Raw genomic sequence first — 26801 nt, forward strand, 5'->3', positions numbered from 1 at the left:
TATGTGCATGGAGTCATACATGCTTTATTAGAGAAAACTTTGCATTCATAAAATCATCACTATGTATCTTATTTTGACTGCATTGTCAATGGATGTATTATTATAACTATTATTTACGGTGATTGTCTATATGTAAAAATCATCAGATATCGAAAACCTTGGATTTAGATATTCATTTACGTGTGTCTTTTTAAAAGAATGCAATGTTTACAAAACGTATCATATAGATGTCAATACCTAGCAATGAAACCAGTGAATAACGTACTACGTCAATAGCGATTTTGACGGGTCGTTACAGGTGGTATCAGAGCGTTGGTTGTAGGGAATTAGGTGCATTAGTGTGTCTGACCTAGACTATTTGGATACATTAGTGGTCTAGTCTACAACCGTGTCGTTACACTTATATGTGATTATGTGCGTATTCTGACATTAATATAATATTATTATTACTATCGGTGAGAAAGTATTTCTCCTTTTGATTACAAACCTTCTCCTGCTCAAGCGAGTTCATTTTCAAAACCCCGGTTATTGAAAAACCAGGAAGCGTCATTCAGGACTTTCGAAATTCCAGACATTCCTACGTGAGTTATTACTTATATATTTTTATAGATATCATTTGTGTTATATTATGTGCTTATGTGCTTCGATTAAGAAATTTCGGACATCTCGAATTGTGAATCGGAAGAAGTCTTTTCCAGCTCACGAAGATTCTCGGTAGTTTCAAAGACATTCTTACGACGTTCCGTTTCAATATTTTAATTATAATAAATATTATATTCCTGTACTATTTTTAGTACACCTCTTTTTGAAATCATTTTGATTTATTAATTCTAGAAAATGACAATTGTTTCATATCCATAAATATTTTGGAGTATTGTTGGAATGAAAGCATGAGTTAGTGTAATATAATGACGCCCGATCAACGTGGTTATATTATGGTAAGTCATGCGGAAGTTCTAACGGAACGTGATGGGGTAAAAATTGATCAACCTTACCTTCACCATGTACCATGTTACATGATTCCTTTATTTTCTCTGCTGACATCTGAATATACTAAGACTCTATATGTGACATCATCTAAGGTCACACATAATTCCCTTCCAATCCTTGTCATATCATACTTGCACTCCGAGCAATTTATTCAAAGGTATTCGTCATCAAAGGAACATGATCTTGTTTTACCCAAATTCCATACTTAACTACAAGATGCTCGATCTTTCTACATCAATACGAACATTTCTATCCTCACTTGTTTCCTAAACGTCGTTTAATCTCACCAACCAAAATTTTGGGACGAAATTTTCTTTAAGGGGTAGGTAATGTAATGACCCGACTTTTTTACGTTAACGTTTCATTAAAAACTTAACAACTGTTACTTAAAATTTACAATTTTGTATGTAATATTTTTTTAATATACTATTATTAATATTGGTTATATGTTTTTTTAAAAACACTACGGTTAGTGAAAACGAGAAAAATATATTTTAAGACAACAAAACGTATGATTATTAATTTTAATAATTATGTTATATAACAATTGAGTTTTAAAAATCATTTTAATTAAGTAGGATGTCAATACTTATATTTTTATTGGTATTCAACAAGTATTTATACGCATATTATACAAACGTTTCTACATGTATGTGCATAGTTATATACACTAATAATTCAAACTAATAATTCTGTTTATTATTATTATTATTATATATTAGATAATAGATACAAAATTCGTGACTCACTTGCCAAATACTCCCATAAATTACGTAACACATGATTTATAAACATTATAATTACTTTATTATATAATTTAAATATAAAAACGATATTTAAATATATTCTTAATAATTGATTTGAATTAAATATAAAAGGTTTCGAACAATATATATATAGATGTATTTTTTTTATAAATATAAAATTTACCGATTATTGAATCGTATTTAGATAGGATACATTGGATTTAACTAACGGATAAAAACTTAATTATCACCCTTGACAATATATTATATCTATATTTTCTTACTATTAAACCCGTGACTACACACTAATACTCGTGTTTATCTAACTTAAAACCGTGACTCTATCTTATCTATATTATTTCTGATTCAATCATTCATTTCATCTAACACACACACGTACACAATTTTCTCAAAGAACACCCATCCACTATTCATCATCATCATCGATCTTCTTTCCTCAAGAACACCTTCAAGAAATCACTTGATCATAAAATCGTTTACATATTCGGATTCTTCTCGAAGAGCTCTACACATCCATACCAACAATTTCTTGATTAGAGTTGAGGTCTACGGTTACTTGCATTCCGATTTTCGGTCACATCTCTGTGATTTATTTCTGAAGTTGTCAGGTGAGTTTCATTTGCTCCCTTTTTAATTGCTTTTGCAATCTATATTTTTGGGCTGAGAATACATGCACTTTATTTTAAACACAATGGATACAAGTATATACTAAATTCTACACTGAGTTTGAACCGAAAATCCCTTAGCTTTGGTAACTGTTAACTGCCAGTTATAAGAACTGGTGGGTGCGAGTAGTAGTATATGGATCCATAGGGCTTGACATCCCCGTCTGTTCCAGGTATAGAAACCCTAGCCTGAACTATAAAACAGACGTATGCTATTTGAGGTTAGTACACGTTCATTTGCGTGTATTGTACATGTTGGTTGCATGTATGTTAAAACAGGGGTACTTATTATATAGACGTTAAAGTTTAGTTACCAGGGTGCTCAATCTTGTAGAATATTTTGATAAACGTTTCTGGATGAAACAACTGAAATCTTGTGATCCACCTTTATATACAGATTATGCGCAATATTAAAACTATGAACTCATCAACCTTTGTGTTGACACTTTTAGCATGTTTATTCTCAGGTCCCTAGAAGTCTTCCGCTATTTGCTTATACGTTATACAAGCTATGTGCATGGAGTCATACATGCTTTATTAGAGAAAACTTTGCATTCACAAAATCATCACCATGTATCTTATTTTGACTGCATTGTCAATGGATGTATTATTGTAAACTATTAATTTACGGTGATTGTCTATATGTAAAAATCATCAGATATCGAAAACCTTGGATTTAGATATTCATTTACGTGTGTCTTTTTAAAAGAATGCAATGTTTACAAAACATATCATATAGATGTCAATACCTAGCAATGAAACCTGTGAATAACGTACTACGTCAATAGCGATTTTGACGGGTCGTTACAGTAGCCTAAGAATTAGGGAACATCACTAATTTTGAGAATTGGTGCACGCCTAATTGACGCGAATCCGAAAGATAGATCTATTGGGCCTAACGAACCCCATCCAAAGTACCGGATGCTTTAGTACTTCGATGTTGTTTTATCATGTCCGAAGGATTTCCCGGAATGATAGTGGATATTCTTATATGCATCTTGTTAATGTCGGTTACCAGGTGTTCAATCCATATGAATGATTTTTGTCTCTATGCATGGGACGTATATTTATGAGAACTGGAAATGAAATTCTTGTGGTCTATTAAAATGATGAAAATGAATGATTTTGATAAACTAATGAACTCACCAACCTTTTGGTTGACACTTTAAAGCATGTTTATTCTCAGGTGTTAAAGAAATCTTCCGCTGTGCGTTTACTCATTTTCAAGATATTACTTGGAGTCTTTCATAGCATATTTCGAGAACGTTGCATTCGAGTCATTGAGTTCATCAAAGATTATTATTAATTCAATTTATAGTTGGACAGTGGATATTATGAAATGGTATGCATGCCTGTCAATTTTCGATGTAAAGAAAGTTTGTCTTTTAAAAACAAATGCAATGTTTGTAAAATGTATTATATAGAGGTCAAATACCTCGCGATGTAATCAACTATTGTGAATCGTTTATAATGTATATGAACGGGTCCTTTCACTCGTCTCTACATGAGTACCGCGTATCACCCACAGACGGACGGACAAAGCGAACGCACGATTCAGACTTTGGAGGACATGTTGCGTGCTTGTGTTATTGATTTCGGAAAGGCTTGGGAAAGGCATTTGCTGCAAGCTGAATTCTCTTACAACAATAGTTATCATTCGAGTATTAATGCCGCACCTTCGAAGCGTTGTATGGACGCAAATGCCGTTCTCCTATTTGTTGGGCCGAAGTAGGTGAAAAGCAAATCACCGGACCTGAGGTAGTCCATGAAACCACTGAGAAGATTGTCCAAATTCAAGCGAGACTCAAGACGGCCCGTGATCGCCAAAAGATTTTTGCCGACCTTAAACGTAAAGACTTCGAATTCAACGTGGGTGACTGTGTAATGTTGAAGGTCGCACTTTGGAAAGGTGTGATCCGTTTTGGAAAACGTGGGAAGCTTAACCCGCGATACATTGGTCCTTTCGAAATCTTGGAGCGTGTTGGACCCGTTGCTTACCGTCTGGATCTTCTGACTCAATTGAGCTCAGTTCATCCTACCTTTCACGTATCAAATTTGAAGAAGTGTCTTGCTGAACCAGAATTTGTCATACCACTGGAAGAACTTACGATTGATGACAAACTCCACTTCGTGGAAGAAACTATTGAAATTATGGACCGTGAGGTCAAAACTTTGAAACGCAACAAGATTCCTATCGTCCGAGTCTGATGGAATGCCAAACGAGGACCCGAGTTTACCTGGGAATGAGAGGATCAAATGATGCAGAAGTATCCTCACCTTTTTCCAACTCCTCCATCTACCTCAGCTTAAAATTTCGGGACAAAATTTTCTTTAACAGGTGGGTAATGTAACGACCCTGGATTTTCCAACGTATAATAATTAATATTTATTATTAATACTTGCATTATACTAAATGTATTCTTATACATTTTACTTGTTACCGTATTTGACTTTAAATGTCCCGACTCGTCTTTTCGACACATGCTTTTCTTGAATAATATTTAGAATATTATTTACGTTCATGATTAATTATTATTAATTATTTTTAATTAACTAATGTAAGTAGTTAATTACTTGGGCTTTTTATTTATTTGTTGCATACTTGGACTTGGGCTTATATTATTGGACTTGGAAGCCCACCCTACTTTTCTTAATGGACTACTAGTAAGCCCACTTTTATGCTAGTGATTTATTAATGATAAGCAAGGTTAATTAAGTTAATGAGGAGACAAGAATGTCTCAAGCATGCAAGACCTCTTTCCCATACATTTAACCTTATACCTCATACTAGCATTCACCACCTTCCAATACTTGCAAGTTGAATTTGACTTCCCCTTTTGGGCACCTAGAAACCGTCGGCCACCTTGTGTGGGGAGGGAGTTCAAAACTTTTTTTTGTGCTACTTATTTGCTTGTATTATTTCATTTCACACACACATCATACTTACATTTTATTTTCTCTCAACTTTCTCTCAAACTTTGTAAGTAACAACTTTGTTTTTCTTTTCTTTTTCTTCCTTGAATTTGACTTGTACATCATCATTCTTACTTGTTTGTTGTTAAAGATCAAGTTATCTATCTTGTATCTTCATGTAATCTTGCTTCTTCCATCTTTTGTTTGATGAAGAACCAAGAACAAGGATCTAAGTTTTTATAGCTTATGGTTCTACACTTGAAGTTCATCTTTTCTTTCTTTTAAATTAGTGATTTATTTAATTTTGGGTCAAGTATTACTAGCTAAACTTGATCTCATTTTTCTTGGAACTAAAGTTAAACTTTGTAAGTTCAAGAACATGGAAGTTTAACTTTCTAGTTATAACTTCATACACTTATGTTGGATCTAAGTTTCTATAGCTTATGGTCTTCCAATTTTGTTGTAAATAAAAGCTTATGAGCTTATATACATTTTACAAGATAAAAATTTAAGTTTCATAACTTATGGTTTCATTAAAGTAAAGATCCAAGTTCTATAACTTAGGGTTTAACTTAAGAACACTAGATCTAGACTTTTTAGTCTAGTATCTTTAAGATCTAACTAAGATCTAAGTTCTACAACTTAAGATCTTGTTTATTTTATTTACTTTCAAGTTTGTAGCTTAATATTACTATTAGAACTCATGTATGTGTCGGATCTAAGATCTTGATGTAACTTTGGTTCATCAACCTACTTGCAACCCTTAAATGAGTTGTGCTACATATCTTAGACATACACTAGTGTTATGATAGTTAAAACTTAGTAAAGATGATGCAAACATATCAACGAGTTGTACACTTGAAGCTACAAGCATCAAGGATGAGAACTGTGATGAGCATCAAGCACCAAGAACCCACCGGAACACTTTGCTTACTGTTTTCCAGGTCTGATCAGGTCACCTAGGCTACTGGAAAGATGATTTCCAGTCATTTCGGTTCGAGTAGATGACTTTCCGTTTAGGCCTCGTCTTAATTCGAGTTACGGTTTAGGATTTATAGCCTTCCGAAAGTCACTACGCCCTTTTAACGTTGTGCTGAAATTTCTGACCTACTCGCACTTAAACCATCTCCACGGTCAAAAGAAGACGAGTTTGGTTCTGGAAATTGTTCAAACACTAGGGGACTCATATACGGAGCCATGGCCACTGGTCTCACCTCATTTCAGTTTGTATAGAGGTCATGGCGGCTGAACGAATTCAGCCTTTGTTTCAAACTCTATTCTTGATTGAAACTTACTTTACACTTTTTGATTAATGATGAATGATGATGATACTTAAGACTTAATTTACATAATTTTAAACCTTTGGGAACGATTTACTGACTTAGTAACTTTTGACTTTGGTTGAGGACCTTTCGGACCAACTACTTGCTTACTTATCTCGTACCGACTTTACTACTTTTCACTGTGAGTTATAGCATCTCTTTTTTACTTTAACTATTTTGGGAACTGAGAATACATGCGCGTGTTACATTTTACATACTAGGCACGAGTACTTAAACTTTATATATGTGTAGGTTATACAACGGCATAAACTTTCCCCTTAGCTCGGTAACGTTTAGTCATTGGTCTTTGAACCGGTGAACGCGAATCTTAGATATAGATCCATAGGGTTTGACATTACCACTCGGGCTAGTAGCGCTAGCATTTAACGGATATTTAATACTTCGTAAACTTACGCACTCGCCAAGTGTACTTTTAGGGGGTGATATTACGTTAAGTTAGTTACTAAGTGCCCACGGTTGAACATATACTTTTCATACTATTTTTAAACACTGAAATCTCGTAGCCTACCTTACATTACTGTTATACTTAAACTATAGCTCACCAACATTCGTGTTGACGTTTTTAAGCATGTTTTCTCTGGTGCTTAGAGGTTTGATTACTTCCGCTGTTGTAGTATTGCTGTGCAGACACCCGCTGCTTCTGTTAGAGATGACTCCGCATGAAACATTCATTTTGCATTCAAACTATGTTACTTTTGAAACAATGGATTTGTAATGACCATTGGGTCACGTACTATTATTATTGCCTTTTATTCGTAGAAGCCCACTATCGTATGTTAAACATTTGATGTTGGTTATGACGTCACCTTTTCTTATGAATGCAAACTTATTTTAAAACAGCATATAGTGTTTGACCTTGTAATGATCCTGTTGTTGATGATCCATACACGTTAATTTTGTACGGGGCGTCACAATCATAGGTGGTGGTGGTCGTCAGCGGTGTACATTATGAACGGTGGATAGAGTGAAGATGGTGGATGAATGAGTGTGGGTGGTGTTTGATTTATTTTAGTGTATGCATCCATCTAAGTGTATGCGTTGTATATGTATATATATTACATAGAGAGAAAATGGATAGATCAAGCAACAGCAGAAATTGATTTACACTACTTTTCTGGTACCCACACAAATTTGTTTGTCGACAATAAATCACGAGTAAAATAGAATGGCAGAAAAAACGAAATTGATTGTGATCTCTAACAAAATTCACGCGTAATTATTTATTTTTATATATTATATTTAATACTAATAATTACTAATTATATTAATAATAATATTGTTAATATTAAGAATAATTATTATTATAATAAATTTTATTAACAATGATAATAACAATAATAATTTTTAATAATAATAATTATTAATAATAGTGTTAGTAATGATATTAATACTAATAATATCGATATAACAAATTAATATTAATACATAAAATGAAGTATTATAAATTTTTATATATAATAATTTTATAAATTACTTATATTACAATATTTATATAAATAATTATGTATAGAATTTATATATATATATATATATATATATATATATATATATATATATATATATAACATGTATATATATTACATGTATTAACCTACATTTGTTGATATATAAATATTCGTTATTAACTTGCTTAAGGAAAAAATAAAATGAGTATTTCTAAATAATGAAATCAAAATTCGTAAAATATATAATTACATTTTAATTTACAAGTAATTATTCGTGAATCGTCAGGAACAGTCGAAGGTCAAATAATTTAATGAAAACAGTAAAAAAAAATTTAGACTCAACATTACAGACTTTGCTTGTCGTGTCAAAATATTAAATCGTATCGAGAGTTTGATTTAAAATTAGTCGAAATTTTCTTGGTCGTCATAGTTTCTCATAAACCGTGGTACAGGACACCCACGATCAGACCTGCGGTCGATCGTGGACCTAGCTGTGTACTACTTGGGTTTTGCAAAGGACTCTTTTTGACTTGTTTATTATGTGTATTGGTCGTTTGCTAGAGATCATGTAGGTTTGTGAACTTGTATTGTTCTATACGCATTAAGTACTTAAGGCTTGGTGTCACCATCAAAACAAAGTGATTAACATTTGAATATTATCATTTGATTACTAACCAACATCTATGTATACTATAAAAATAATTTTCCCCATAATATATTATTAACAGTATTAATTTTTGTTTTTGGTTTTATCAAATTTAAAAAATTTAAACTCAAATTCAAAATCAAACTAAAACTTGAATACAAATCCAGTTTGACTTATTTTAGTTTTTGATTTCACTCACTTTGAATTTAGACTTTGTTTCGAGTTTTCTAAGAAAAGAATGAAGTGAAGAGAAATGAAATGAAATGAAATAAAAGGAAGTAACATCTTTTTTATTTAGATAACACTAATGTAAAAAATTGGACAAAATTTTGTCTAATTAGATAAATTTAGACAAAATTTTCTTTCCAGTTTTTTTGTCTTGCTTTTTCTTTTTTAAAAAAAAGTGAACACTAATTTTTTTCTTCTTTTCTTTTAAAACTAAAATAAATAAAACTATCAAAACATCTATATAGTCTAATAAACCTCTAAAATGATGACATCATCATTAAGCTAAATTACCCTTTACTTTTTATAATAATGATGCCATAATTATATATTAATATTAAATTAATTAAATAAATAATACAAAATATTTTATATAATGAAATATTATTCTCTCCTAAAATGTAATTTTATTTTTCTAAAAAAATTTAAAAGACATTTATTATTATTAATAATAATAATTATTATTATTATTAAAAATATAAATATAAATATTCAACTTCGAGCGAACTTTATGTTTGTAAAATCAACGACAAGTTTCTTAGTCAGAATTCGTGGTTTCACGGAGCAATAAACTAAATGACTTTAACATTTACATTCACTTAATACCTAAAACGTATCATTAAACTTAAACTGTTTCGTTTAAACAAACCCGTGTTTCCACCAGTGACGAGTGTAGGAGTACACCTACGGGGTCCTGTGGCACCACTAATTTTTCGAAAATTATCACAATAAAATATTTTTTCTATATAGGACACCACTAAATATAATAATGTGACCCCATATATTTTTAGATTTTAAAAATTCATAGTTTGAACTATTAAAATATTTGAAATTAGCCCGCTTAAAATTTTATAGTATGGGCAATTTATATATTTAAACAAAAATAAACTTAGCCTTATCCAATATTCAATTGACTCTATTAAGTGAGTCGAACATTAAGTGTCGATTTATTGGCGACTTGACTGCCGCTTAGAGTCTAAATTTAATTTCAGACAGGTTTTAAAACCAATGGAAATTTAATTATACTATTTCCGTGGCGTCTCATTTTAATTTTATTATATTATTTTAAAGTTTTCCTACTTATAGACTGGAAGTGCTTTTAAATGCAATCTCTCTATCCATAGAACATTGAGAGTGATGACTTTTAATACTCTTGGGGTGTTTCACTCTAGGTAGAAAAATGACTTGTCTTTATTCTAGGATAGGAGGAGGATTGTCTACATCTTACCTCCTTCATACCTCACTTTGTGGTATTGTGTTTTGTTGTTGTTGTTGTTGTTGTTATTGTTGTTATCCAATTTTCTATTTCCTTTGTATCTAGCGACCATCGATGAGCATATGTGATTTCATTTCGTCATTCCTAATTTCGTGTCCTTCCCTCTTCATCCGAGTCATCCATTATTATGTAAGTATATGTACATTCATAAGGTTGCACTACTCCTTTTGTATGGATGTATATAAATATATATATATATATATATATATATATATATATATATATATATATATATATATATATATATATATATATATATATATATATATAACTAATTAATATCAATAAATTGCCTTTCTAAAAAAGTAACTTAGTTGAGCTTTTTTACTAATGATGTATCATGTATACATGTTTATAATTAGTTTCTCAAATGATTGATTTTCATTTAAGTATATATGTTTAGTTTATGTTTATAATTGTAACTTTTTAGTACTGATCTTTCATTTAAGTACATAGTATTTATATTGTTTATAATTGCAATTTTTTAGTACTAATGTATCATGTATATATTTTAATTTTATTGGTGTACCATGTATATATGTTTGTAATTAGTTTTCTTAGATGAATGATCTTTTTTGATACTAATGTAATTAATAAAATTGTTTTTTCGTACTGTAAATTTTTGGTACTGATGTATCAATAAAATTGTCTTTTGGTTTTGAATTTGACAATTATTATTAACATGTTAAGATACTTCGATTTGTGAATGATTATCTACTTGCATATATTGAGAAATTTTTGTTAGATTATATTAGCAATGATGCAATTATGGATGAATTTTATCGTATGAAATCTCGTAGACAAAAGTAAAAACTTACTTTTAGAGTTGATTGTATTAAATATATGATATTTTTGAATAGGGGTTAATATTTGTGAAAATATCAATTCCGTTTTTGTATAAATGATATCATTTTGTATGGTGGTTGTTGTAATGACAATAGTAAAAAAATATGAACAACCTTTTGTGAGTACTATCCAATATCCCGACCCGACCCGATTGGACCCGAGACATTCAATATTTGTGCAAGTAAGTTATCGAATAAGTTTTTTGAGACCTCATTAAATTTTTATTCTGGAATCGCCACTGGTTTTCACGGGTCATTTTACTAGTTTAGAAATATACGGTTACAATCAAAATATTGAAGGCCCCAATTTTGCGGTGACATAGATGCTGTGGTAGTACATTGTAAAATACTCTGTAGGGTCATACCCCTCTTACCCTCCCTGATGGGACTAATCGAAAAAAAAAAAAAAATTAACTGAATATCTATATAACTAACGGGTCCTACTCTAATCTCAAATCATCTATATGCAATTTTGTTTTATTATATTTTTCAATTATTTTTGAAGCATGGAAAAAAGTATAAGATGATGGGCAAATTGATGGGCTAACATTATCAACTTAATTTAGTTGCTTTATATGTATTTTTTTTTAACTTTATAATTTAGTTTTAACGTCTTTCTATACATTTATTTTTTCTTTAAATATAAATTTGAATTATTTGACGCGACTAAAGCAAAAGCTATAATTATTTGACTGGACTAAAGTTAAAGCTTGAATTATTTGACGGGACTAAAGTTAAAGCTTGAATTATTTGACGGGACTACAGTTAAAGTTGAAATTTTGGTAACTATATTAGGCAAACTTCTATTGAATACTTTCATAACATTGAACATTCAAAACATTTAAACATTCAAAAGCTACAAACTTATATTGATAGTTTCATAACATTTAAACATTCAAAACTTATATCGATTCATAACCTAACAAGAAAAAGATGTCAAGTGTGTCAGATTTTTCCACCGATCAGGTAAAATATTATATACAATGTCAATTTAAATCATATTTTGTTTTCAAGTTCAAACTAAATAAATTCACAATTTCAGGTGTTCAGCAATCGTGAAGAATTGATTGAATGGGTGAAAAAGGAGGCACGTTCTCATAGTCAAGTTATTATCATCAAAAGATCAAAAACAAAAAACGGTTACTTAGCCAAAATTATATTTATGTGTGAGCGTGGCGGTATATTCAAAAGTAAAACAACACCGGAAAAAAGTTTACCAAGTAAAAAAATAGACTGTAAATTTGAGATGGTAGCAAAGTTTTCAAAAACACATGGTTTTTGGTGGATAACAATGAAAAATCCACTACATAATCATGAACGTATAATGTATATGGAAGGTCATGCATATGCAATGCGATTGACTAATGATGAATTTCGTTTCGTCAAAGATTTGTCAAATAATAATGTAAAGCCTAGTGAAATTCTTGCGTCGTTGAAGGAGCGGAATCCAGAAAATGTATCTTCAAGTAAAACGGTGTATAAAGCAAAAGAAAAACTTCGCGCGATCAGTCAAGCAAATATGACTCCTATACAGGTAGTAATGTCATTTTTGAAGTTAAAAGGCTATGACTTTCAGTATCGTACAAATAATTCTACTAATCAATTAGAAGAATTATTTTGGATCCATCCGGTTTCATATGAAATATTTCGTACATTTCCGCACATTTTATTGATGGATGCTACGTACAATACAAATATTTATAAGTTGCCATTTTTTGAAATTGTTGGTGTTACTTCTACCAACAAGACATTTTCAATAGCATTCGTCTTGATGGATAAAGAAAAAACGAAGCAGAATTTTTCGATAGTCGAAATATGACCATCCAAGTTTCCAGCTATTACGGAATTGTGTTTCCATTACTGCTATAAAAAAATCCATGCTGAACTTGGGCATCTGAACGGGCTTGAAATAACAAATGAGAATTGTGGTTGTCAGCTAAGGACGTGTTTTGGGCTACCGTGTGCCCACGAACTTTCAAGTTATTTAAATGCAGGTATGTTTATTCCATTAGAGTCGATTGACAGTTTTTGGAAGATACTTTCGTTTTCGTCGTGTATACCAGCACAAGATGGCAATTTTCATAACGACCCTGAGTTGGGCATGTTCTCTCATATTCTAGAACCTGCTGTTCACAATAATACTCGTGGGCGTCCAAGTGTAAAGGTATAAAAACAAAAGGCTTCATTTAACCAACAACATGAACCTGCAAGACATAGTTCTTATGCACGAGGTAGGTTCAATATACCAGACTTGAACCAAGAACCCGCCAGGCATAGTTCTTACGTACAACGACCTTTTTTTTCCAGATCCATTGTTGGATCAAATTCCATATATATTTCAACCGTTCGTAACGAACATACACAACGTATTAGGTGACGGGAACTGTGGATTTAGATCTGTAGCTTCATTTCTTGATCTTCATGAAAACTGTTGACGACAAATTAGAATGGAGTTGCTAGAAGAATTGACAATGCACCAAACAACTTACACTGAGATGTTTGGAATAGTTGAATTGCAAGAACTTTATCAAGCGATCGATATTCCACCAGATACTATGGCAATTGAAAGGTATTGGATGAGTTTGCCGTCAATGGGTTTTCTAATTGCTTCAAGGTACAATGTGGTTTTGCTTTTTTTGAGCAATTTAGGAGATACAACATGTTTTCCACTTTGGTCACCAGAGTCGCAACAACATAATATATGTGTAATTGCTCGTGTATATGGTAACCACTTTGTGAAAGTGGACTTGCAAGGGTGTTATCCGGTACCTCCAACACATCCACTATGGAATACATACAAATGGGATGGTGAATGGGAACATCCATATAAACATCAACAAGATATGTATATTCAACTTAGACGTTCCAATTATAAGTCTTCTTTTGAAAATCTGGATAAGTGAGCTAATGTAAAATTATTTTATTATTGTTAATGTTAATTGTTTGCTACTCTCTCCGTCCCAAATTAAGTGTTTGGTAGAAATTTTTGTTGAATTTAAGATATGTGTGATAAATATCAGTTTTGTCCTTATATTAAAGGTATGTTTGACTGAATTTATTAAAGATATGAATGAAAGAGAGTAATAAATGAGGGTAAATTAAAGTTATTTTTTAAAAGTAGACAATTATTTTGGGACATATACAAATTGCAAGGTAGATATTTATTTTGAGAAAGAGAGAGTAGTATATAGTTCTAGTTAGTCGTTATAAAAAATAAAAGGGAATGTAATAAATTAAAAGGAATAAAGATTAAAAAATTACGGAGTATAAATATAAATATAAATATAAAAAAATATAAATATGGTGCAGTAGACAAGAGTTGAATCATATATGAATTGGAAAAAAACTAAAACAAGAAGAGAAAATTGCGCGGATAGTCCTTGTGGTTTGTAGCACCCAGCGTGGATAGACAAAGTTGGTGATTTGGGGTTAGATAGTTATTATTTTTGAAATGTTGTGCAAGGATAGCCCAATTAACGTTTTCTGTTTGATTGCTCTGTTAACCCATTCCCACGTGCCTTTCACATGAGGGTATTTTAGTCTTTAAACAATTCCCTCTTGATATCCCCACCCACCCACCTACTTTTCCTTTTAATCTCAATTAAATACTACTTCTTTCCGTATTCAATCTCTTCAATTTCTTCATTTCTTTAAACAATTCCCTCCCGAATGAAAATGTTAAAATCAAACCTGGAAATAAGTGAGATTACAAACACCTCAATCCTTTATCTTCCATCTTTAACAAAAAAAAAAAAAAAAAAAAAAAAAAAAAAACGAACCCTAATTTCATTGAAGGTAGATTAAGAGTTCGGTGGTGATGATTGATTCAAAAATCGGTGACAGTTATTGATTTTGGTGAACATTCTGGTGAAGATGATAAAGAAGGTTCAGTGAAGATGAAGATTTATGGAAAAATATGAAGAAGGATCTGTAACATTTATATTTTCGCATCTAGATCTAGGTAATCCATCTACGCTGTTTAATCTTCTTCATCATCGCTTCATCGTTAATTTGTGGGTTTGTTGAAAAAAAAATGAAGCTTTGTCGTGGGTATGCTCTCATTGTACAATTAGGTGATGATTGATTCAAAAATCGGTGACAGTTATTTTTAACTGTGTTCATTTAAACTCCCATCATTTACGACATGAAATTTATTGTTGGATTCTTTGATTTGATTCCCATAAGCCTATAAACAACAAAAGAATCTGCCAATCCCACCACATAATCCACCAAAAATAGCACATCAAATAAAAGTAATAAAAAAAAAATAGTCAGTTACCAGTTTCATGAAAAACCCACAAAAAATTACTATCTTTATTTGTTCATGAGCCATCGAATTATATCTTTATCAACTGAAAACAAACTCAGATCTTTATCAACAAAAATTAGTATATCTTTATCAACTGAAAACTCAGATCTTTATCCCAATTTCATGAAAACCCACAAAAATTATATCTTTATTTGTTCTTGAGCACCAAAAATTTGATCCGGCCGTCACGCAAATATCCACCAAAAAGAAGACAACGACGGCAGCGTTACCAGTTGAAGTTGTTATTAAGAAAGTGCTTAAAGCTCCTAGTCTTCAAGAATGGTTTAAAGGAGCCATCGAATCTGCAAATCGCGATGCAAAATCCGTACAATTCCAACTCTTAGTTGTGGACACGAGTATGAGTATAAAATACGGAGTATAAAATGATTAAATTGGAATTTGTTTCTACAACTGATGAGATTGGAATTTTACTTTGATAATTTGATTTTGTTATTTTACTCTGATAATTTGATTTTAATGTAGGAAATTGGTATATGTTGAAGAAATATTTCAATATATATAATTATATATGTTGAAGAATTCGTTATATGTTGATGAAAATACCCTCATGGTACATGATTCAGTTTTAACGGAAAAAGTTAACAGTATTAGTGAACTGGGCTATCCTTGCTCCACTTTAAGTCACAAGGACTATCCACACTCAAATCACCAACTTTGTCTATTTACGCTGGGTGCTACAAACTATAGGGACTATCCGCGCAATTTTCTCAAACAAGAAACTAAATAATATTAGGGAGTATTATTATTTATTTATTATTTTATTTATTTATTAAAAAGAATACAGAGATGTCAGATATAGGGGGGGAGGGGGGGTCGATTGGGACTATCCGTATTCTGTATCGGTGTAAAATTATTCCACTTGGCGGTGAACCATCAGACAGTGATGCAATAATACTGATTATTCCTTTAATTATATATTCTAATTTCTAAATAAGTTTACTTTAACCAATTTAGTTGTTGAAATAATCATCATCATGTTGTACATAAAAGCAGAGATTCATCATTTGAAAAATACTAGATTTATGTTCATCTAGTGAGAGAGAAACAATTTGACCAAAAATTTGTTCGCTAGTCACAATCAATTAACCATTAACCATTATCCACCATTTTCAGATCCAAAATTGGGTCTCAAGAAACCATTTTTACAGATTTCTGAACTGATCGGAACTTGCTTCACCTTCATCAACAATTAATCATTTGTTTATCAATGGTGTCAGGTAAACTTTCTTCAAATATCTAATCTTTTACATTGATTTTGCTTTAATTCAGTGATGCTTGAGTGGGGTTCCTAAACTTACAATTAGGGTTTTAGTTTGTAACATATTTCACAACATAATTAATTAAGTACCAATCATTTGACCTTTTGATTACCAATTCGGCAAACTTTTATGGCTTCGGTAAACATAATAATTCAATTGATTGATAGTTATAATATACTCGTAGTTCAAGATTAGAAATTTAATAGTACTATGTTGAATCTTTTACTAATGGGAAAATAAATATCATCTCAAGTGTATAATAAATAATAATTCATACATAGGTTACCTTTTCTTAACTGCAGCATTATTATTTTATTCTGAAGGTTAAATGGAGAATAAAATGAGGATGAGGAACAAGTACAAGAAACCAACCACTTTACATTGGTATGCAGGAAGTAGATATAAGTTATCCGTTGTATGCAGCTGCTTTATAGGATGCCTTGTTTTGTTCTACTTTTATTTCTTGAATCAAAGTCAACATAGTCAAGGTGTGGTAACAACTTCAATGCACACGAGCCTTGATCCAATTTATCGTGAACTTGTTGAAGTGGAGGATGAGGCGATTAAGATTCCTCCTCCAAGGAAACGGTCCCCACGTGCTATAAAACGAAAACCTAAGAAACCAACTACTTTAATGGAAGAGTTTTTTGATGAGTCTTCGCAACTTAGATACATTTTCTTTCCTGGTCAAAGGACTGCAATTGACCCGATTAAGGACGCCGGTAACGAGAGTTATTATTATCATCCTGGTAGAATCTGGTTGGATACGGATGGGAATCCTATTCAAGCTCATGGTGGAGGTATTCTATATGATTATCGATCGAGGACCTATTATTGGTATGGTGAATACAAAGACGGACCCACTTACCATGCTCATAAAAAGGCAGCTGCACGGGTTAGTATTCTAACTGTTTTTGTAGTATGTATGTATAAGTATATATACACAGACATTAGATGCTTTTCCCTATCATGCAAGGTTGAAAAACTCTCTACTTGGGGTTTACTCAGTTGGGCACTTTCTAGGGAATAATCGGCAACTCGGAGAGTAACTAGCAGATTACTCGAATGTTGACCAAGTTTGACTTCGACTGATTTTGACCAAATTTTGACCGAGTTTTGACCAATTTTCATAGTTTTAGCGTAGATTTTCCAAATAATCCCGAGGTTTGGCCCAGTTTTGATCGAGTTTGATCTAGTACTCGCCGAGTAATTCCGAGTTCCGGAACACTGTTGTGATGTAACTTATATTAGCACCTCATTGGTATTTTGGTGATCGAACGGTACTGCAATACAACAATAATGACCTTTTTTTTTGGTTGATTTGGTCACTGGTATTCTTAGAAGTTAATCAAGTAATTTTCTGAAATATTGAGCTAATGGACTTTTTACTAACCTGTTTCTAATAATCGTCACATTTCAAAACTTGTATGAGTGTCATTCTTACATTCAAAACTTGCATATTGTGAGTTAATGGAGATGAATGGATTATGATGGTCGTATTAATTCATCTTAATTCATTATCATGTACTCTAAAGGCGACGAGTTAACCCGTTCACTTACAATTTTTCAACTCAAATGACTCAAATTGAATAGTTTAGATAAAAAGGGAAGAGAGAAAAGGTCAAATAGGTTGAACAGGTCAAATGTAGTCCAAAGAGCAAATTTACTCTTTACAACTTCAGAAATTTTTCGGATTCAAAAACTTATATTGGTTTAACACATTAGTTATTGATTGAAAGTTGTAAAGCATTTTTCAACCTGCACTGTCTATTTTGTCACATTTAATTGAAATTGAGTGTTGGCCTTTCATAAAAGTTTGCTCTGTAAGTACAATCTTTCTCTTCATCCTTGTTAGAAACTTTCAAATTCGATCATGCATAATCGTTTTCATCGCAGGTTGACATCATAGGTGTAGGTTGCTATTCTTCAAAAGATCTATGGACATGGAAAAACGAGGGTATTGTTCTTGCCGCAGAAGAAACAGACGAGACCCATGATCTTCACAAGTCTAACGTGTTAGAACGACCAAAAGTAATATATAACGACAACACAGGTAAATATATAATGTGGATGCATATAGACGATACCAATTACACCAAAGCGTCCGTTGGAACCGCAATTAGCGATTCTCCTACCGGGCCCTTCGAGTACATTAAAAGTTTCAGGCCACACGGTTTCGAAAGCCGAGACATGACAATTTTCAAAGACGATGATGGTGTAGCGTATTTAGTATACTCTTCAGAAGACAACAGTGAGCTTCATATCGGGCCCCTCACTCAAGATTACCTTCACGTAACAAACGTTATGAGACGAATATTTGTGGGCCGGCATCGTGAAGCTCCAACGTTATTCAAACATGACGGGATTTACTACATGGTCACCTCGGGTTGCACAGGTTGGGCCCCAAATGAGGCCCTGGCCCATGCGGCTGAATCTGTTATGGGCCCGTGGGAGACCATGGGGAACCCATGTGTAGGTGGTAACAAAATATTTCAGGTTACAACATTTTTTGCACAAAGTACGTTTGTACTTCCTTTAAAGGGGTATCCGGGTATTTTCATATTTATGGCGGATAGATGGAACCCGTCGGATTTAAGGGACTCGAGATACGTATGGTTGCCGTTAATAGTAGGGGGACCTGTTGACCGACCTCTTGACTACTCGTTTGGGTTTCCGTTGTGGCCACGGGTCTCAGTTTATTGGCATAAAAGATGGAGACTTCCTTATACTAAGTGATGATGTAGAGATATTTTTTTTTTCTTCCCATTTTATGGGCTTACAGTATACTTATTTTGTGTACATTATATATATATATATAACGGTGGTAGGTTGTGTTCTCTATGAGTGTGCATTTAGTGTTAGAGAAATAATATTGATCAGGCACATATTGTATTTCATATGTATCAAATTGAGAATGTAGGAAAGAAATTTGCAATAGATTCACTCCAATTTACTGATATTATACCTGCTAGTTATTGTTCGTACATGAATCTTTGGTCATGTATCATATGTACAATATGTACAATGGTGTTCATGAGTTCAGTTTTTCGTTTCCTCAGTTATTTCGGTTTTGTTTCCTCAGTTTTGAAATTTTTGAAGATATAATTGAAAACTGAATTGAAATAAATTCAAATTTCAAAACCGAAACTGAATTTAAATTTTTGAAGAAAAAAAGTTGTTTAACAAATAAATATCTGTGGCTAAAGTTTATTTAACCTTTATTTTACTTTACTAAATGTTGATGGTATAAAATCTTGAGGTAGTCTTCAAAAATCTATCCAACTATATGAGGAGGAGTTGTATGCGACCTGTATTTTTACTAATGTGGCATTTCTGTACGGTGTCTCATCATCAAAACAACCGGTTTACAATTTGTAAGAGGTCACATATATATATATATATATATATATATATATATATATATATATATATATATATATATATATATATATATATATATATATATATGTATATGTATATGTATATGTATATGTATATGTATATGTATATATAGGGGCAGGATCGATGGGGAAGTAACCAATCGGGGGGAAGCGGGGGGAAGCAAAATTTTTATTTTTTTTTCGTTTCTTTTGAAATTTTTTTTTCCGGCATCAAGATCACACGAAAATATGAACATTTAGAAGAGACACTTCGTGATGAATGTTATTATTTAGGCGGGAAAACGATCGACAAAAATAACATTCAAGATAATATTGTTCGTGAAGAATATGAACGTTTTTTTTCTCCATGTTTTGTGAAGTAAAATTTAGCCCGATTTAGAGTTTAGGGTTTAGGGTTTGGTGTTTTGGGTTTATTCCATAAACCCAAAACACCAAACCCTAAACCCTAAACCCTAAAACCTAAACTCTAAACTGTTCGTGTTAAAAACTAAATCTAAACCCTAAATCTAAACCCTAAACCCTAAATTTCTAAACCCTAATATCTAAACCCTATAAACCCTAATATCTAAACCTCAATAGCTAAAACCTCAAAATACGCTCGAAAAACACGATAATTGTTATATATTACTTCTTCGAGTGTTTTCCCGCCAAAATAAAAACATTTATCACAAAGTGTCTCTACTAAATGTTCATATTTTCATCTCATCTATAATGTTCGCGAACAAAGTTTTTTCAAAAAACGAAAAAAAAAAACTATTTGCTTCCCCCCGATTGGTTACTTCCCTCTTGATCCTACCCATATATATATATATATATATATATATATATATATATATATATATATATATATATATATATATATATATATATATATATATATATATATATATATATTCTAGAAAAGCCGCATCAACCAACTACAATGGATTAACGTTCCAAGAAACCCAAAACATATTATAAACGGCAGTTTTCACTTTTAGCTAAGCCACTGAAAATGAATATGAACAAAACCAAATCATACAGTTTGCTATTATAGCTTGTGCCTTGTAGCGGGTCACCCTTAGAGTCTCTTGTGTGGACAACTATCCTTGTTCTGTACTCGTCAATAAGAGCGTAAAAGTCTTATAATGCAACTGTTCCTAGACATTAGAATAACCACTACTATCAAAAGTAATACATGTTTGAGGTGCAGAAAGATTAACATAATCCTACGATTTATCAACTTTAGAATAACCATAACCATTACTATAATAACCCAAAAGCAAACAACGTATTGTTATAGGACTTGTTAGTTGTTACAAGTGTTGCAAACATCGGCCGACTTGGCGGACGCATCGTTTTTTTAGGCATGACCGATGCGTCGTGGCAGAAAAAATGGTCAATAGTAAAGAGTTGGTTAAAGTCGGAAAAAGTCAGTCAAAGTTGGAAAAATCGGTCAAATTCGGTCATAGGTGGTCAAAGTCAGTCAAAGTAAAAAATATTATATATTTTTATTTTGTAAGATTTATTCATGTTTATTGTAAATATAGTTTATATTTTAAGATTCGATTTATATATAATATATTATATATAAATATATATTTAATAAAACTATTTTCAAAAGTCAACGTTGGTCAATGCCCGACGTGTCCGCGTTGCGTCCCCGTCTCGACCGACTCGTCCCTCCAAGATCTTAACCGATGCGTTCCCGGCTCGCGTCTTTTACAACCTTAGTTGTTACCCAATCTATTCTATACTTGGTTATTATATAGTAGTAGTATTAAACATAAATTAACTTTAGTATCCCATAAACAAATTCCTACACATTTTGAAGCATCCCAATCTATGCTTGATTAGGCTATATTTGTACCTACATTTATCCAATCAATGCGTCTCACACTTTTAAACTATAGATATCAACTGATTCAAATTTGTTCGTGTTTGTAATTATTCCAGTTCTCTAGGGACCTTTATTTGCCCAAATTACAGGTCATCTTAGAGCAAAATTTGTTTTCAATAATTGGCGAACACTTCTGTGATCTTAGACTCGCTACTTTGTTGACTAAACTTGTTAGGCAACTGAATTTGCCAAAATTACTGATATAAGACAAGATGCTCATATATTCAATAAAAGTAATAAAAAAAATAAAAAAATAAAAAAAAAATAACATGTTTTGACTCAAATGACTAGTGCATAAAATAAACTATTCTTACATCTTTACAGAATTAACTCATCAATCAGTAGGCACGTTACATTATTGAACAAGAGCTAATTCCTCTTTTTCTCTGTTTTCAGTTCATCTCTGTTACGTCCCAAACTGGATTTACGAAATGCACTTTTTAACCCGTTCATAACTCGCTTACCAAACCGTCTCGGACTCACTTGATCACCCGAATACTCCGAATCATTTCCCATATCCACAACAGGAAAACTACCCGAAGAAACCGACCCTTTTTGCCCTCTTTCAACTTTCCTCTCGGAACTAAACCGAAAACTCTCCGACTTAACCCGCCCATTTGCAACTTGGACCGTATCCGATTTCTTAAGAATCTTCCTCATGCCATCAAGTTCTTCTTCCAAGCTTTGAATTCTTGAACTAGTATACTCCATAGTGGCTTTTAAAGTCGCCACCTGGTGAAGTGCGGCGTCACGTTGGAGGATCGCACCAAGTGTGACAGAGTTGGTAGCCGAAGGGTGTTTGATCGAGCCGTGGTTTTTAAGGGTTTGGGTGGCCGAAAAAACGGAGCGGCGTGTGTTGAGTTGTTCGATAAACATGGCTTGAACTACAAATCGTAACGGCATTCTAGGGTTTTGAACTGCGTGCATTAGAGTTTCGGGAGATAAATTTGAACAATCTATGTAATTGCATATCTTGCTTCCTTCCTCTTCACTCATTTTCCCACCTTTTTCCTATGTTCAAATTTAAAAATTAAAATTACAAATATAAAGAGGATGTTTCTAGCCACAACTTTAAAAACTCTCGTTAACGTGGATAAAGTGTTGTACATTTCAATAACCGTCACGTTATATTGATATATACTCCGTATTTGTTACGTGCAACACTTTTATGCACATTAATGAGAATCTAAAGGCTATAAAAAATCAATGGATGAAATTAAACATAAATAAACACCTTAATATAGAAGTCGACGATTTTATATAGTAGATCATGACTTCCATTCAACCTAGAATGCAAGGCCGCAACGAACAATTTGAAGTCCTGACCGGACAAGTCTTGAACACCATCAAACCAAGTCGAAACATCACCAACTACACCAACATTTAACTTCATAGCCGCTATACATCGACTTACAACTCCACTTATTGTCTCTATATCCGGCAAAAGTCCCATACACGACTTTAGAACAACGGCACCATAATCATGGTCAACCGCAACCGTTCGACAAAGGTATGCTTCCGTCTTTTGTCGGAGATTGATGTCTACGTTTTTTGAGTCGTGAGTCATTTCCAACAACTCGGCTGCTAGTAAAAGAGAAGCCACATTGAATGGTGTAATAAAAAGGTGGCCCCCGTAACAAAAGTCCATAACTAGTGTAAACGTGTGAGATGTTATTTTTAACGGCGGAGATATAGTAACTTGGGAGGATTCCGTTAACTTCCGTTTCAGATATCCGCTACATCGCGTCAGAGGATCCTATGTGTAACGCAAAATTTAATAAATTTTCAAATTGTTACACTAAATTACCACCGATGCAAATTAAAACTCTGTGTTTTAAATAGTGATCTTAAATATAGAATTACCGTTTTCCAAATATATAATAAAAAGGAATATTATTTTATTTGTCAGCTAGCTCCTACTATTTATTTACCGAGTATAAATACTGATTGATTTTGTAGCCAATTTAAATTCTTATCTTAATCTTAATCTTAATTCACACGTAAGATCCGGTTAAAAACACGTCAGGAAAATATAAAAGTACATAATAAATACTCCACTATTGCATTAAAATAAACTAGATTAATAAAAAAATACATAAATATGTGTCTATTAACACATATTTAGATGATGTCCATTATCAATCTAAATTAGAAGCTACGTGACTTAAAAACTAGAAAAAGATAATAAACTAGAATAGCCGTCCTCTACGTCTATATTCTATAAAATAATATACATTCTGTGATATCGTTAATGGTAGGGAATAATATATGGATTTAATTAATCGATTCAATACGGAGTATAAAATACTAGTAAAAATAATAATAATAAAAATAAAAAAATAAAATAAACATTTGACATCGACTTTTTGTGCAGGCTATTAAATGTACAATGTTATATTAGTTAATAATAAAAATTAATTTATGAACATTAAATATGTGACTGAGAAAGGCAAAACATAATGTTTCATCTTCAGATGATGGCAATTAATTCGAACGTAGTTTTTTAGCTTCATATGTCATGTCATATATATGTATAATAATGTATGTATGTATGTATGTATGTATAAATCGTATTATAATTATTCTAATAATAATTAAGTTATAGTTATAAGTATAATTATATCTATAATTGCAATTTATAACTATATTTTATTATAATTATGTATTATGAATAAAATAGGAGTATTAAAATTGTAAGTGTAATAATATTAAAAAAAATAAATAAATAAATAAATTGTAAAGTGTAATAATATTGGAAAAAGTGGTACATACCTTGTGTAAATGAAAATTTGTACCTTGAACATGTACCGTCACATCGGTTTCAGTCCCATAAGTGAGAGACCTAAAACGTAAGATTAAAAAGAATTGAAGTAAATCATGTTTGAATTAAAACCATAATTACGATGTAATTAAGTACATTCAAAGGAGAACTAATTGAATATGTGGTGAACTCTATGTCAAATTAAAATATATTTTCTCAAATCAAATCAATTTTGCATCTAAACAAATAATAATAATAATAATAAAAATAAAATAATAAGTCAAACTGAAATCGCACAAATACATGAAGAAGAATCTAAACACAGACAAATTGTAACTGTTATGTATATCCAATTTAAACAGTCAAAAATCATAAACAAGAATAACAAATATAAAAATTGTCAAGTTTATGAATTTGGGCACTAGAAAACATTTTAGTCATAGAAATGAATATATATATATTTTGTAAGAATACAAATTACTACCATAGTTTAACTCGAGAACAAAGAGAGGTGGTGGAAGGGGAGAAAGGAGGGTGAGGAGAGGTGAAAGAAGGGGTAGTTGAGGATGATGAATCATCGCCCGAATGTTCTTCAAAGATGGTTTCCACCACCTTCAAAATTGGCCAATCTTCCAATAATTCAGACTTCATATATGGTTGTTGAGATATAATATGAGGGGGATAAAAGTGTACGTTATGTTATTAGGACTAACAACTGAAGTTACATTTAAAAAGCGATATGAGGATGAAGATTTATTAATGTGTGTAATTGTTGGGATGTTTGGAGCAATTGATAAGCTATAAACAGGTTAGGTGCATTCATGACGTTGCATGTGATCTAAATTAAATGCCCTTCCACCTTCTTACTGTACCATTCTTTTGCCCTTCTTTATTTTTATTATTTGAATTTCCTGGAATTTTGGCGCTATATCGTTTTTCTTCAAAATGACAGGTGATTAAAATTATACAACGTATAAGGTATATCAGCCCAATAAGGACTTGTAGTTTTTAGGCTTTCTTTGTCGTTTAAGAGGATTTCATGGGTTCCTATTCGCTTACTAGGCATGGAATTAGGTATGGAAATATTGTTCCTTCCTTACATCTTTTTCCTCTTTCGTCGTATCTGTTGCACTCGCAGAGGTGTCTTTGAGCATAGGCAACCGCCTAGGGCCCAAAATTAAGAAGGGTCCAAAATTTTGAATATGTAAATATTTTTCTCAATATATTTAATTAAGTCAAATAAAAAAATTTCAATTAAAGTTAAAATATTTTATTTTTAATAGTTAAATACAATATAAGTAAATATATAGATAAATTGAAGTATTATTTGTTATGCGTAGTAAAAAATTTTAACGTATATTTGGCCCATTTTTATTTTCGCCTAGGGCCTTTAAATTGTTGAGACGGCCCTGTGCACGCGACAACCAAAATTCACACAAGAAAACACACCTCTTTCTCAATCATTATCGCTTCCTCCGACGAATTCTTAATTCGTTCAGTGAATTCAATGTCTCTTCTTTGTCATCACCTTCATCTACTTCGACGGTAATTTTTTTTCTTCTACTTTCTTTGCCGGTAATCTAGGGTTTTTCCCGTCAGAGTTTTGAATGGTGGTTTATTTCTTAAATTGTTAGATGATGAAGGTTGTGGAGAAGATTACAAATTTAAGTCAATTGCGCCGATTGATGTTATGGTTGGTCTGTGCTTCTTTAGATCGATGGCTTCAATCCTTCTAATAAAACTATGCCATCGCTATGATCTTCCTTTCCGGTAATTTCTCTACTGTTTTTTTTCGCGTCATCTGTGGTTTATTTCATAATTTATATCAACGTAGGGTTTTCGATTTTGATGGGTTTACGATTTAATTGCTACATTTCATCATTTTCTGTTCACCTGTTTCGATTGCCAAAAAAAAAAAAAATTTGGTTTTTTTTTTTTTTTAGTTTGTGTGGTTACGATATAAGGCTAGGGTTTATGATTTGGTGGGTTTACCTTGGTAATTTTGGTGGGTTTTCGATTAGTGTAACCCATCTACTGTTATTTGCTGTTGATAACC

The 26801-nt window shown here is 32.0% G+C and overlaps 3 protein-coding genes across 4 annotated transcripts; 2 read left to right on the forward strand and 1 right to left on the reverse strand.

Annotated features, from left to right (window-relative positions):
• Positions 1 to 13562: 13562 nt before the first annotated feature.
• LOC139888729 (uncharacterized) lies at positions 13563 to 14018 on the forward strand. Its single transcript, XM_071871721.1, has one exon. The coding sequence runs from the start codon at positions 13563 to 13565 to the stop codon at positions 14016 to 14018; it is 456 nt and encodes a 151-aa protein (XP_071727822.1).
• Positions 14019 to 16533: 2515 nt separating this feature from the next.
• On the forward strand, positions 16534 to 19623 carry LOC139891823 (uncharacterized). Of its 2 annotated transcripts, none has more exons than XM_071874831.1 (3): positions 16534 to 16662; positions 17028 to 17599; positions 18601 to 19623. In XM_071874831.1, the coding sequence occupies exons 2-3, from the start codon at positions 17033 to 17035 to the stop codon at positions 19438 to 19440; spliced, it is 1407 nt and encodes a 468-aa protein (XP_071730932.1). In that variant the 5' UTR covers positions 16534 to 16662; positions 17028 to 17032; the 3' UTR covers positions 19441 to 19623. The 2 variants fall into 2 exon arrangements, with proteins under 2 accessions (XP_071730932.1, XP_071730933.1); XM_071874832.1 differs by having other exon boundaries at positions 17097 to 17599.
• A 2730-nt stretch (positions 19624 to 22353) lies between these two features.
• On the reverse strand, positions 22354 to 25396 carry LOC139888730 (BTB/POZ domain-containing protein At3g49900). The gene is made up of 4 exons (XM_071871722.1): positions 25230 to 25396; positions 24757 to 24826; positions 23219 to 23740; positions 22354 to 22995 (listed from the first exon to the last, which is right to left on the reverse strand). Exons 1-4 carry the CDS (start codon positions 25394 to 25396, stop codon positions 22354 to 22356), a joined length of 1401 nt encoding a protein of 466 aa, XP_071727823.1.
• Between the last annotated feature and the right edge of the window lie 1405 nt (positions 25397 to 26801).

The sequence above is a fragment of the Rutidosis leptorrhynchoides genome, chromosome 2, assembly GCF_046630445.1.
Source record: "Rutidosis leptorrhynchoides isolate AG116_Rl617_1_P2 chromosome 2, CSIRO_AGI_Rlap_v1, whole genome shotgun sequence".
Taxonomy (NCBI): Eukaryota; Viridiplantae; Streptophyta; class Magnoliopsida; order Asterales; family Asteraceae; genus Rutidosis; species Rutidosis leptorrhynchoides.